The sequence below is a fragment of the Melospiza georgiana genome, chromosome 13, assembly GCF_028018845.1.
Source record: "Melospiza georgiana isolate bMelGeo1 chromosome 13, bMelGeo1.pri, whole genome shotgun sequence".
NCBI classification, from domain to species: domain Eukaryota; kingdom Metazoa; phylum Chordata; class Aves; order Passeriformes; family Passerellidae; genus Melospiza; species Melospiza georgiana.
The window spans coordinates 11,152,270-11,165,810 of NC_080442.1; the positions used below are offsets into that span (position 1 = coordinate 11,152,270).

A 13,541-nucleotide genomic window follows, 5' to 3' on the forward strand; every position below is an offset into this window, starting at 1 on the left:
AAGGTTTTCATCCTCAGTTCACTTAGGGCTTTGGAGCCAGGGGAGGGGTCACTGTGCACTACCATGGGACAGGACACCAAACAATTCAGTTTAACATCACAGGACTTGAACAAAGGGGAGCAGGACACTTGCAACTTCCAGAAAAGTTTTTAACTGTGTTTTGTTTTAATTTAGTCTTTAGCCAACAGAGAAATATTAATATACACAAATCAAAACCTTTTCTATATACTTGAGAAAATGAAGTCAACACTACAAAGTATGGATGACACATATGGTCTATTTTTCATTTATTGTTCTTTGCAGAAGACCACAAGATTTATGCTGTGAATGTACCAACATTTTTCTAACTTTAATTTGATCATTTTCATGCAGGAATAGGCTAATCTTCATCCATACTCACTTTCATTTATTACTGTTCTTCTGCTTCTCTGACTGAATATTCTCTATGTCCATCTGGTAAGCACGCTTTTCCCAAAATAGTTCATGACCACTCTTCCCTATGTTTGCATGAGAGATGTACTATTATTATATTTGCATGGAAGAAGTTAGGTGATCCTCCAAAAACATTTCTCAGTGATATCATTTGTCCAGCTTGTAAATGGATTTACAGTTCTAAATGTGACATCATAAGTGGTATGTGACAGAACATATAAGCAAGAAATATTTTGCAATCTTCTGCGAATCTAGCCCGAATTGCTCTTTTTTAGATCCTGTTTGTTTGCCCAAAATAAACTTGGTCATAGAGAATAACCTGCAGCTATTGCTGTTCAGTACTCAATATTAAAGCTGAACTGTAGCTGGATTTAAGAGCATGGCTTTTGAGATACAATTCCACAGCATAAGCTGTTCTGGGAAAGAGCAGGAACCAGCCCTGGAAGCATAACAAAGCATGTTTTGAATGCACAGGACATGCAAAGCCACAAATGCCAGCCAGCTCCACATGCTTAAAGCCACACTCAACACACCAGAATTTCCTCGAGCACAATAACGCCTGCTGTGACAAGTAACTAAACTCTTGAGGAAACAGCTGTTAAAGTGCATTTTCATCTCCAGCTAAGGGAATTTTCACTACACAAACACGTTGAACAAGGTGATGCTTTGCATTTTCCTTTGTTTTTACATGCAGGCATCCCAAAGCAATAGCATCCAAACAGAAGCCAGCCCTGGCCCCCATGATACCCATGGAAAGAAACCCTTCTTTCGACTTCACTGGGATCATGATTTGGTCATAATTGATTAATCCTCATTCCATTCTTGTGGCACAAGGAGGGATACACAGAGATCCCTTCACACATCAGTGCAGCATGGTGTTTCTGGAAAATACCAGCTGTTCCAAAACAGAGGAGCCAGCATGCAGTTTGAAACAGGATGCAACAGCCAACACTATCTTCATCTGGAACAATACAGGAAATGCTGAGTGGCATCACTTAAAATAGATTTTGGCCAGCATACAGGGATTAAGAGACTTAATATTCAAAAGGTGCTCTGGGACCTTAAATAACCATAAATAGTCAAGACTCTGTACTGGTGTCTCACTGGAAGAGCAGCAGCACACTCACTGTGGAGGTTCCTCATGCCATGGGAGCACCTTGCTTCCTTGCTGGATCATCTGCAGCTTTCAGCATGGCCAGAGGGGCTCCCATGTCCCACAGAGAGCCACCACAAAGTCCTGACCCCGCGGAATGCAAAATCACAACAGTACTTGGAACCAGTGGAACAAGGATTTCGCTCCCTGGAAATAGTCTGTGAGATCTGGCAGCAACATTTCCCATCAGATAGCAACCGTGAGATCTTTGATATCTTATATAACTGCTATCCTTAAATAAATCCTATATCTAGTTCATCATTTTTTCCCCTGATTTAATTAGAATCGTGCTTAGTTCTTCAGGTTGGTGAAGTCTTATCTTGCAATATGCTGCAGATGCTACTGCTTGGAGATTAATGTTTGCTTTTTAATTAAAGTTTTTACTTGAGAGGTTTGTGATATCCCCACACTACCATTTAAGACCAAGAAAATAACTGTGTATTATTCTTAAAATGGGCAGCCATAGCATAATAAGAAGCAATCATATTCAGCACATCACCACGATCTACTATGTGCTTTTCATTTATATGTGAGATTTGATTTTCTTAGCTTGTTTTTAATGAGCCTTCATCAGAAGCTCCATCAGAACTATGAATTTTCTATGATAATATCTCTATATTTTTTTAAGTTTGGACTGTTGAGTAGTCAGCAAGATCTGCACCAGTTCCCCAGCAGCATCAGAAAGCTCAGCTGAGCACTGCCGTGCTAAGCAGCTGATTGCCTCCACAGCAGAGCTCTGCAGGTGGAGTGGGGAAAGGGAAGAAACAGCCATAACTCAAGAAAGTGGGAAAGACCTGAAATGGGGAGGGTGAGCAGGGCCACAGGAACAACAGCACTGTGGAAATGGTCCAGGAGAGGAAACTGCTGCAGGAGGCTGGGGCAAGGATGGGAGAAGGAATTACAGCAGAACTAAGGGAGTTAAGGATGCTGTGCCTTGACATCTGAGGCACAGGGGTGCCCCAGGAGGGCAGGAGGGGGTGCAGAGGGGTGGCAGCCAATCCATAATCTCCTGAAAGATTAGGAACCCTTGTTTGCTGGAAAGAATGATCTCAAGTCCTAATTTAGTAACAGGAGGGAGAGTTGTTACTGCTCTGAGCAGTGTTGGCCCAGACCCCCAGGAAAGCACCAAGCCCCACACAGCACAGACATAAACTGAGGAGATGGTGCCTTGTCAAAGAGTTTCCAGGTTCTGTGGAGGGCAAGGCTCAATGCAGGGATGCACAGAGGAGTGCTCCCAACAGGGAACAGGCTGCTCAGCCCAGCTTTGCAAAATCCTGCAGGCTTCTCTGCAGCTCAGCTAATTCACTTAAACCTTATTTCACTGTAGCACAGTGTGGTCTCAGTGCTGATTGGTATGTCAGGAAAATTCTGATTTGCAACTTTTAAAAGTAGTTACTTAACACTAAAAAGACACCCTCAATTTGAGTTAGTACGAAGCTGGCCTATAGTTCAGCCCTTGCTTTCTCTAATGGCCTTTAAACTTAAGAGGAGCTGCAAAGAACATTCAGGAACTCTCCTTACAAGACAAGGAAGGGAGACCAGCTCCTGTACCAACAGCTTATTGGTAAAGCCCTCTGGGAAGAGCCATGTTTAGTAAATGATGGAGGGAGCATTACTTAGTCCAGTTCCACTGACCTCAGCCTTGAGAGGGAACAAGACCCTGAAATGCTGTTTTATTTCAGTGCCTTTAGCAGAACCTGAACCCGTGCTCATCCCTGCACAGGGACAGGACAGGCAGGAGTAGGGGCTCCATGGCACATTTGTGGTTTCAGACCTGGGCCTCAGAATGAGCACAGGAGCCTCAGGGCAATGCTCCAGTGCCCACAGAATGTCACCCTTCTGAGAAGGGAGACTGGGAGTTAAACAGGAGACCTGGGTATCCACTTTAGAGGCTGAATATTCGACTGTATCTGAGGCAACTGACTGGAGTGCCACAGGCACACTGCACCAAGTGGCCAGCCCAGGAGAAACGCTACACCTTTCCTAAAGGCACAGCCACTCCCCCCTGCCAGATCCTGGGCTTTGCAAGGATCTGAGTTTCTGATTTAAACACAGCAGCAATTGCTACCAGATGTGCATGTCAGGCCCTGAACACACTGACAGCCCTTAATTGGTGTGACCAGCCCTGGGCCCCCCCTGCCCCAGGCATGGGGGCCCTCGGTCCCTGCCCAGGCTGCTGTGCCTGCTCATCTGGCAGTGACCCACGTGCTGACCTGAATTTCTGCCTTGCTTGGACTTGTCTCATCCCTGTGAACTTGTCTGCCCTGCTGAGCTCTGCCAAGCCTGGCCAGCCCTGCTCAGGGCTGTGGGATGGGCTCCTGCCCTGCCAGCCATGGCCCTCCTGCCCCTCTCTGCTCCCTGACAGCAAAGAGCAAATGCTCTCAATTCCCCTTCCCAACTCAGATGGGTGCTACTCATTTGTATTTGACTTACAAGTTGGTGTTTCCATACTGCAGAGGATTTGAATGTTTTAGACTGGATATGGACAAAAGAAACGAGACAAAACTGAAATGAAATATCCAACTGTAAAAGAAAATTGAGTAGGAATAAAATCTAGTGCTAGAAACTTCTGCAAGTACCTTCTTTATATTTTGCAACTGTCTTAACAATAGGTAATCCATGGTAGCACTGATTCACACATCCCCACTTGCAGAATTACTTGACATCTAAAAAGCTTCTGAGTTGGAGTTGAGACAGCGTGATGATCATGATGAGTTTGATATCTGAGCATTTGGCTACTCCACTTTCAAGCAGTTCCACAGAAGTACATTTAAAGCGCCTGAATATTCCTCCCACTTTTTCTCTTCTTTTTACTTTTTTCTTTCCAATTTGTACAGCACCTACATCTAGGAAATGACATAACCTGTGCACCAGATGTGCTGTGCCAAACTTCTGCCTGCCCCCCAGCCCCAGTGTGTGTGCCCCACGGGGTCCAACCCACCTCCACCCCAAATGAGGAACATATGGAGCACCATGAATGGCAGCAGCAAGACTTCACTTTGAACTACATTCCTCCCATCAAAGGGTCCTCTGTCTTGCCTTCTTCTTCTCCATTCCTCTGGGTAATCACAAGGAAAGAACTGAACATTTGGAAAAGCCTCCTGGGGACAAATTCATTGCTAGTGTAACTCTGCTGAAGTTAATGGTGTTGCACCTTGGATTAAAATGGCACCGTAATATTAAAAACCAGAGACAGCATACTACCCTGTAATTACTGTCTAAGAGAGAAAAAAATAATAAAAATGATTCATTCTTATAGACCCCAAAGGGCATAGCTGGCTTAGTCAGTTTAAAAGGTGAAAATAAAAGAAGGCAGCTAGTATGTAGTGATTTTAAATTTGTATATATGTTTATAAATATGGATAAATGACAGTCAGATTTTAAGAGCAATACACTAGAAATAGAATTTAATGGGACTGTGATTTTCAAAAGACAGACAACAGAAGTAGGTCTTAGGGAAATTAAAGGCCTTCTTTCATGCTGGCATAAGTTAGGAAGCAAGCACTCTCTTGTAAACTTTATGCAAAGGAATTGGGCCCGGCAGCACCAAAATTGTTATTCTGTAACACAATCAAGCACCAAGAGTTGCATTTCTCCCCTTTTTTAAAAAAGGACAATGTTTTTTTTTTTAGCCAGTTAACATTTAAAGGTCATTGTTATGGAAAGGAAACATTTCTTGTATTAAGTTTAGTGAAGTCATTAGAAATGTGCAGTCTGTTCCTTTATGGACTTCACTTTACAACACCATATGGACGTGTGTGAAAGACACTCTGAAGCTCAGTGATACTGTACAGTACAACAGCAAAGGCAAAGCAGAGCTCTGACAGAGGAGCTGCATGGGCTTCAGAGGCATTTGTCAGCAGCAGCTGCTGTATTTCTGTCTTTCTTGTTATTTAAGCAAGGTTCATCTAGGCAATAATCCTTTCCAGACAAAGGAATAGAATGCCATGATGAGAACTCATCATGGTCCTAGAGAAAGAGCACAACCCCCAGTATTTGTGCAGCCTGGCTGAGCAGGATCTCTGCTCACCTCTCTCCCAGGGCAGTGAACGATGGAGCCAACACCTGGCGCTCGTTATTGCTGAGCTGTCCCCTGGTGGTGTGGCAGCCCCTGTGCCCACAGAAACACAGCTTTCCTTCATGGCTAATCAATAACAAGGCTGCCACGCATGCCCTTTGTACCTGCTGGGGCCAGAACACAAAGTCTTGCTCTCCCTAGCTGTGCCAGACATCACCATTTCCTAGAATAAATCACCTGGGGAAATCAGGTTTCCTTGTACAAACAAACCAGGCTTTCAGTTACACAGAAACTGAGACATTCAAAAATAACAGAGGGAGAGGGAAATTGGCTGACAGGAAACCACTGAGGAGTTTCAGCAAGCTAAGAAAAAAAAAATCAGGTTTTGAAGACAAATTTTCACCAAAATATTTTCTGAAATGTTACTTTGTTATTAAAAACCCTCAGCAGGATCCATAACCATCTATGGAGGCTTCGCTGCTTATTTGTTTATAGACAAACATTCCCTCAATCAGACAGGCCCCAATTACAAGTAATGTTAGTTTCTTAGTTGATTTCTCAAAGTAGATATTAACATTAGAGAAAAAGAATTCCTCCTGTTTAAAGATACAGAAATGCCCTCCCCCCCAAAAAAATTAGTTCTCCTTTTCCCGTGCTACTGAGATAGACACAGGCTGGCTTTTCATTAAAAATGTCACAGCTGTCAAGCTCTACTGAGACACAGCAATGAACACAGTCTTAAAGATAACAGAAAATTGCAAAATATATAGGATGTAAAACAAATAAATTTTGAACAATGTTTTCCTTTTGCTCCTTGGTACAGGCTGGTTACCCTGTAGAGCAGACCCACCTCTTTACCTAAGAATTGTCTGTTTTAAAAAGGGCTAGAAATTAATTTTCAAATGAAAGTTGAGTATAAAGAAAATACATGAGTCCAGAAGCTGGGGATTTAGGAGAAATATCAAATACAAAGTCCTGTGACAGAACAGCAAGAGTTATCAAGGCCAAATAGTACAAAAGCCCCTGTCATTTTCCATTGTTTCAAGGCAAACAAGACTTTGCTAGTTTTAGCACATGCTCCTTTGTTCAGCCAGGAAGATCCATTCTACAAAAGCTTAATTAATTTCCAATAGGCTACAAGGAAAAAGTCTTAGTTTAAAATTTAGAAGATAAGACTTTGTCTTTATCACTCTGCAGTAGACTTCAGAAATGCTGATTATGAGACCGTGTTCACACAAAAACAACACATTAATTACCCAGAGAGCCTTGAAGTGAGCAGAAAGATTGCAAGAGTGGATTATCAATTTCTCTGTCTTGACAACACTTGGAGCTTGACCTTTTAAGCACTCAGGCACCTAGTCTGTAGGTATGTGCTATATGAGGCATTCAGTGGGTGTTAAAAGTTCTGCTCGGTGACAATACTCATTTCTGAGTGCCTTTCTTCCTTTAAAAATCATCTGTCACTTCAGGTTTTATATATGCAGTTTGAATTTCAGAATAACATCTATGAGAAATCTTAGGATATTGCTTGGATCATGATCTCTTTCTTGATACAACCCAAAGCAGCCATAGAGACATGTGACAAAAAAGAACCAAAGCAAAAGTATCATAAATAAATATATATTATATATAATTGTGTGCCACTCTGGCTTAGCCATTCCCTAGAAGTGTTTTTCTATGCAAAATATGCTGATGAGAGCACCTTTCCAATACTGTAATTTGTGAAATATACCGCTTATAGGATTACAAGGGGCCCATGCCTTCAACAGAACTTATATTTATGCCTAAATTATGTACATGTATGGATGACTCGAGTCTATAATTAAAGGTTTAATATTAAGTTTGATCTTTTAATGAAAAATATTACCCATGAAACAGCAGACCAGAGCATCAGAAATAAAGAAGTGTGTACCTTTTATTAAGAATCATCTCCTTAACTTTATGCATTAAATCCTCTGTAGACACACCTGAAACTGCCACATCCAGTGATCAAAATGAAACATGTCTGGAGAAGAAATAAAATCCTACTTACCTCTGCCCATTTCAAAGAGGCAGTCAGTAGGAGAGGGATTATAAGGGGGAAACTTAAGTGAAAAGATATTATTTTTCAGCCTCAATGATAATTTGTTTGGCTTAGAACTAGCTGTCCAGGGTAAGGTGTTTGCATTGTGCTATTTGGATCGAGGTCATCCTCTCCTGTTCTGCAAGTGACAATACAGCCCTGCTGCAGATCTCACAGGAGAGCAGATTGTAATTATTGCTGTTTATATCAAACAAAAGGCACTTATTCGTTCTAATATTTTTGGAGAGTTGGTTACTGCTATTGCTGTTGCTGGGGTACTTTGTTTCAAGTGATCTACCTGATTATTAGTCTCTGTGCTTTGCTAGTGCCTGCGAGCAATAGAATCTCTAGCAGAGCTTGTACAAAACCATTTCTTTCTGAAAGGGTCCATAAAAAGCCCATTTCTTATACACAGCACAAGAGACCGTTTAGAAATCATTGGCTGAAGCGTTGTGGGAATTAGTCAGCATTGCAAAGGCACGGGCGCTGCGGGAACAAGGCAAACTGGGACCAGGGACACCGACACCACTTCTGCTGCGGGCAGGTGTTGGTGCCCCCAGCCCAAACCTCACCTGTATTAAACGTGACAAGGCTGAAGTTCTGAGGCTCACACAGAATTTATCTCTATGAAGGGTGACAAGACTGACCGCCACCTGCAGCGCTGAGTGAATGTGTTGCTGGTGCAGGCACCACCACAGAATTATTTTGGTTTACACCGAGTTATTTGCCTGCCAAAAAGCTTCACGTCATCTTACCTTCCTCACGTAGCAGTCAACACATCCCGAAGCTTTTTTATACCAGAAATACACTTAAATGGCATTATAGACTTAAATGGCATATTATATGCCTTCAAGGCGAAGCTTTTTGGCAGGCACAGACGCCATGCTGACTTCACCTTTTTCATTTGCACCTTTCGGTGAACACACAAACATTTCAGGTGTCACCTCCTTAAACCCGCGGGCCAGCGAAGGACAGCGCCACAGGAGCCTCAGTCAATCAATGCTGCTCCTGCCAACGCGCTTGGTGCGCAACCCTGACCGCAGGGAACCGCTGCTTCCACACCTGCCCGCCACTCCCGCCCCGGTGTGTCCCGCCCCGGTGTGCCCCGTCCCGCCCCGGTGTGCCCCATCCCGCCCCAGTGTCCCGTGTCCCGCTCCGGTGTGCTCTGTCCCGCCCCGGTGCGCTCTGTCCCGCCCCAGTGTCCCGTGTCCCGCCCCGGTGTGCCCCGTCCCGCCCCAGTGTCCCGTGTCCCGCTCCGGTGCGCTCTGTCCCGCTCCGGTGTGCTCTGTCCCGCCCCGGTGTGCCCCATGTCCCGCCCCGGTGTGTCCCGTGTCCCGCCCCAGTGTCCCGTGTCCCGCCCCGGCGTGTCCCGTGTCCCGCCCCGGCGCGGGAAGCGGCGGGGCCCGGCCCGGAAGAGGCGGGATCGCGGCGCTGATCCGGCGGCTGAGGCGCGGTGAGGGGCGGCGGGGCTGATGCGGGGGAGGGAGGGAGGCTGTGAGGGAGGAGGGAGCGGGAGCGACCCCCGCGTTCCCCCTCAGCTCGGTCCGGCCCGCTGTGAGGGGACGGGGCTCCGGCGGAGCCGCCCCGGGGCAGCCAGCCCCCTCCGTCTCTCTCTGCTCGGCCTTGGGTGCAGGAGGGTGCCCGGTACGGGCCCCCGCGGGATGAAGATGATATTAAGAGGATAAACTGTTATTTATGGAGGGGAGCACCTCCAGCTGCTCAGGGGAAGCTGGAGCGGCGGGTCCCCTCAGGGCAGTGCTACCCCCGCCCCCCTCAGGCTTGAGGAGCGAAGTTCCTTAGAGATAGCCCGTAATGAAAAACTAACGAGGTTAGCTGCTGGCGGAGGAAAGGAGGATGAGTTATTCCTGCAGGAATACCTCCTACACCTGCCTCAGGGAGCTGCGCGCTGCCGCTGCCGGGGGAGGCTGCCCGGGGCTCTGGGGCAGCAGCGGACACCGATGGCTGAGGCCGCTGCAGGAGCGCCGCAGGATTCCCCGGGAACACTCCACTGACCCGAGACCCGGGCTGCGCTTGGGCATTGAGGGTGTTTATTTTGTGTATCTTAGCTCTTGGGGTCCTGCCAGCAAATCTTTGGGAGGCAGCAGAAGAGCTTATTCTGGTAGTCCAGAGCCAGATAGTGTAAGTGTTTTAAATTATGTGGGGCTCGTTAAAACAGTGGGCTTAGAGCCTTTCTGATTCACTGTTAAGAGGAGATTTTGTTGATGGATAGTACCAGGTAACACCAATATGTAAACGGCAAATGCATATATACAAAAATAAAGGAACTAAGGCCTTAAACACAAATCTCATCAGACAGTCATATTATGAGGTAATTCATCATCTTCTTAGGTGCTGACCTTTCCCTGAATCAAGTTATTAACACATAAATTAATGTGAATAAATCTGATTACTTTGCGTGTCTTGCGTGCTGGTTATGGGTATCTGTAGGCTTTGCATGGTATTCTACCTTAGCAAACTTTTGAAGTTGATTGTAGGAATTGCTTTCCTGTCAAAATTCAGTGTCAGGAGTAGATGGAGAGCATGTTCTGAAGTGCTTTTTTCTGTGAGGCATCTACGCTGTCTTCCCAAAACCCAACAGCTGTGTTAATCTGAGTGTAACTTTTCCTTGTCCTTCATTTCCAGTACATGGATTTTGGCTGTTATTACAATGAGAGTCTTCATACATTGCTAAAGCCACTTTTGTTGTGTTCCTGTTTCAAGTTCCCAGAATGACCTCCTTGGCTGACATGCCCCCAAATTACGAGACGATGTTTGCCCATCGATTCACGTCGGATGATGAGGAATACCAAGAGTATCTAAAACGCCCTGCAGACCCCCCTCCTATAGTTGAAGAATGGAGAAACAGATCTGGTGGCAACCAGAGAAACAGAGATCGGTATTGGTTTTGCTTTTTAATTGTGGTTAATTCACAAGCACACTTAAATGATAATTGATTTCAGAAATATAGGAGTCTGTTCTAGAGTCTGTTAAAGAGGAAATACAGTCTTCTCTGAAAGGTAATGAGGTTTTACATTTTCTCCTGGCTGGCAAAGTTTTTGCATTGAACATAAAAGAACTAAATTATTTGCTTTTTAGTAAAGAATGAGCTGTAACCACTGAACCCATTGCCCTGGGTTTGTTATTGCTCAGCCAGATACATTTTTCCAGAGGGGAAAGATAAGACTTTTGCAAAACTAAGCAGCCTGTCTTATGTTGGATGATAACTGGCAGGAAGATGTGCAAAGGAACAGGCTGCTAGTGTGATTATCTGTTACTAGCTGTCCAGAAAGCATTTCATTTGTAAGCTAAATATTTGCTATATTTTCAAGATTAGCCTGTAATTCTTTTATTCAGTAGAAGTGACTGTAAAATCAATCATCCAATCTGTCTGGCAAGTACCTTGTTACCTGCCAAAGCAAAATACTTTGAATTATTTCTTCAAGATGTAATTGCAGCTTTTTACTGAATTTTGGACAGATTTTTGAGGAACTGAAAAACAACAATTACAGCATGTAGTACATTTGGGAATTCTAACATCAGCCTTTAATATAAAGTAGTTAAACTCAGTCCAGCTAACAACTGGAAAAACTTCTTAGCTAAATATCTAAATAGGATTTGTGCCTTATCTGAAGAAAAGGAGGACAACATTGTAACTTTTCCTCACCTTTGAAGCTTGTCATTAAATCAGATTAAAAACAGGTGATAGTTTAAGATGTTCTCAAAAACTTGGTGGTTCTTTGAACTGATGAACTCTTACACCTACACTATGGTCACAAAGTGAACTTTTTGCAAATGTCTGCACCACACCATTTGCAAACAAAATTACTATGAGGCAGCTCAAGCCTTGATAGAAATTGAGATAGGGCTGAAAAGACAAAATTGACTGAACAATGGCTGAGTACAACTGATAAAGAAGCAGTGTTTTAGCAGTTGTATGTATTTGAGGGAATATTCAGATTCCAGGACTCAGTGCTGTTAGGTGGCTGTAACTGTACTGAAACCTGCTTTGCCAAAGCTTTCAGCCTTGAAGCTGCTGGATGGAACCTGGCTTTGATGCACTACAGATGTGCCTTGGGGTTGATTTTTAGAGTTTTGGTCTGTTTGAGTCTCTCTTAAAACTTCCAGCAGTTGAGTTTGTATATGTGTATCTATGAGTTTGTCATATATACATATAAATATTTGGGTGTATTAACAGTTACATGATAGTTTCATGAAAACTGCCAAATGTGGAGTTCATTATAATTCATTTTTTTAGCCTTGATATAATTTATGTCAGACTTTGATCTATCTTCTCATTGCAGGTTTCAAGATGGCAGATACTTTAGAGGGGACAGATACAACTGGCAAGGTGACTACAGATCTAATCAGAGGGCAGACAGAGGCTGGGGTAACAACTACCAGCAGCACAGACAAGGACAATCCTACTCCTCCCACTATGGACAGTATGGCTACAACTCCTACAACCCAGGGCCCCGCTACCACCCCTACTGAAATCCTTGTGGGTCCAAAGTCCAGTGATGCTGTGTAACAAATTCAGTTAGATTTTAGTTTTCTTATTTTTTCCACTGTTTTGTAGATAACTGAAGAATCAGCGTTACAGTTCAGTGCTGTTTTTCTGTAGTGTGAGATGGAAAAGGGAACTCCTTTTATGAATAGTAAAGGCGTGGTACATGGCGTTTGTTTAGACTCTAGATTTTAGATTAAATTTTTAACTCCTTTTGTCTGAATATGTATTGTGCACGTTTTTTTCTTCCATCACTGAGATTTCTCTGTTCTGTTTTAGAAACCAGAACAGGTGAGGGAAGGACAGGATAGCTGTGGTTTGTATGCAGCCTGGAGCAGTGGCAGATTGCCTTAAAATAGCTCTTTTTGAAACTAACGTGCTGTGTCTTTCTGTGGAGAGAATTTCTTAGTTTGGCTTCTGACAGTGAGAAGCTCAGTTTGGTTTGAATTTCAGATGCCTTAAAACTGAGAAGAGAGATCCTATTACTGAAATACTTTATGGGGGCAGCATAGTGTCTGTTGACTCAATGGCTTCAATGCATTTGCAGTATTCCTCTTAAAATGTGGTCTAAAAGTTGGATAAAAAATAAGTAGTTAAATATATATCTTCCTGTAGCAGTTCAGTGATGTACAAGTTTTACCTGAGAAATAATAACAAATTAGATTAATCTGTGTTATTTTCAAACAAATTCGGTGTGTGTGTAACAAATTTTGGAATTCCCATTTCTGTAAAGCTGTAAAACTTCAATGCTACTGTAGTTTGTATGAAACACTTTGTGCATGTTCTAGAAAAAAAGAACTATGATCAGTACTGGTCTGTACTTTTTTCTGTATGGGAAAATAGCATAAACAGTGCAGAGTGTTACTCAGTTCTTAGAATTTAAGATGTATGGAGTTTTTTTAAGTATTCACACAATAAAAGTATAGTTCACATGCAAGGATGTTTCTGAGTGTTTCTGAAACCTACTTTTGAGACATTCAGGATTGCACCTTTGTCTCCTCAGCCAAAGCTGAACAAGGAGCTGGGCTGACAGCTAAGTGCTAACCCTGGGCAGCTGTGGGCTTAAGTTAGAAGAATGGCCTACTCAGCTGCAATCAGAAGGATGAGACACATTGTGATTAATTAGAAGTCTGGAGCGTTAATCCACTATCCACATTTTGCTCTAATAGGGTCAGAGTTCCCTGTTTCTCCATTTACATGATCAGCTAATTTGTATCAAGGGAGCAGTGTGTGTCTTTGTACTTGACATTTTCTTCAGCTGCTGTGCAGAAACAGGGCCCCATCCCTGCTGACTGCTGTAAAAGTCATGGCATTATGTGATAAGGAGCGCAAATTAGTGCATCTTGATTTAAAGACAAAGTACAGAAGTCAA

General features: G+C 43.6%; 1 protein-coding gene across 2 annotated transcripts; it reads left to right on the forward strand.

Moving 5' to 3' along the window:
• The first annotated feature begins 9,073 nt into the window (after window positions 1-9,073).
• RAMAC (RNA guanine-7 methyltransferase activating subunit) lies at window positions 9,074-13,103 on the forward strand. 2 transcript variants are annotated; one of them, XM_058033397.1, is made up of 4 exons: window positions 9,080-9,118; window positions 9,732-9,804; window positions 10,387-10,561; window positions 11,967-13,103. In XM_058033397.1, the coding sequence occupies exons 3-4, from the start codon at window positions 10,395-10,397 to the stop codon at window positions 12,154-12,156; spliced, it is 357 nt and encodes a 118-aa protein (XP_057889380.1). In that variant the 5' UTR covers window positions 9,080-9,118; window positions 9,732-9,804; window positions 10,387-10,394; the 3' UTR covers window positions 12,157-13,103. The 2 variants fall into 2 exon arrangements, with proteins under 2 accessions (XP_057889379.1, XP_057889380.1); XM_058033396.1 differs by lacking the exon at window positions 9,732-9,804 and having other exon boundaries at window positions 9,074-9,118.
• Window positions 13,104-13,541: the final 438 nt, after the last annotated feature.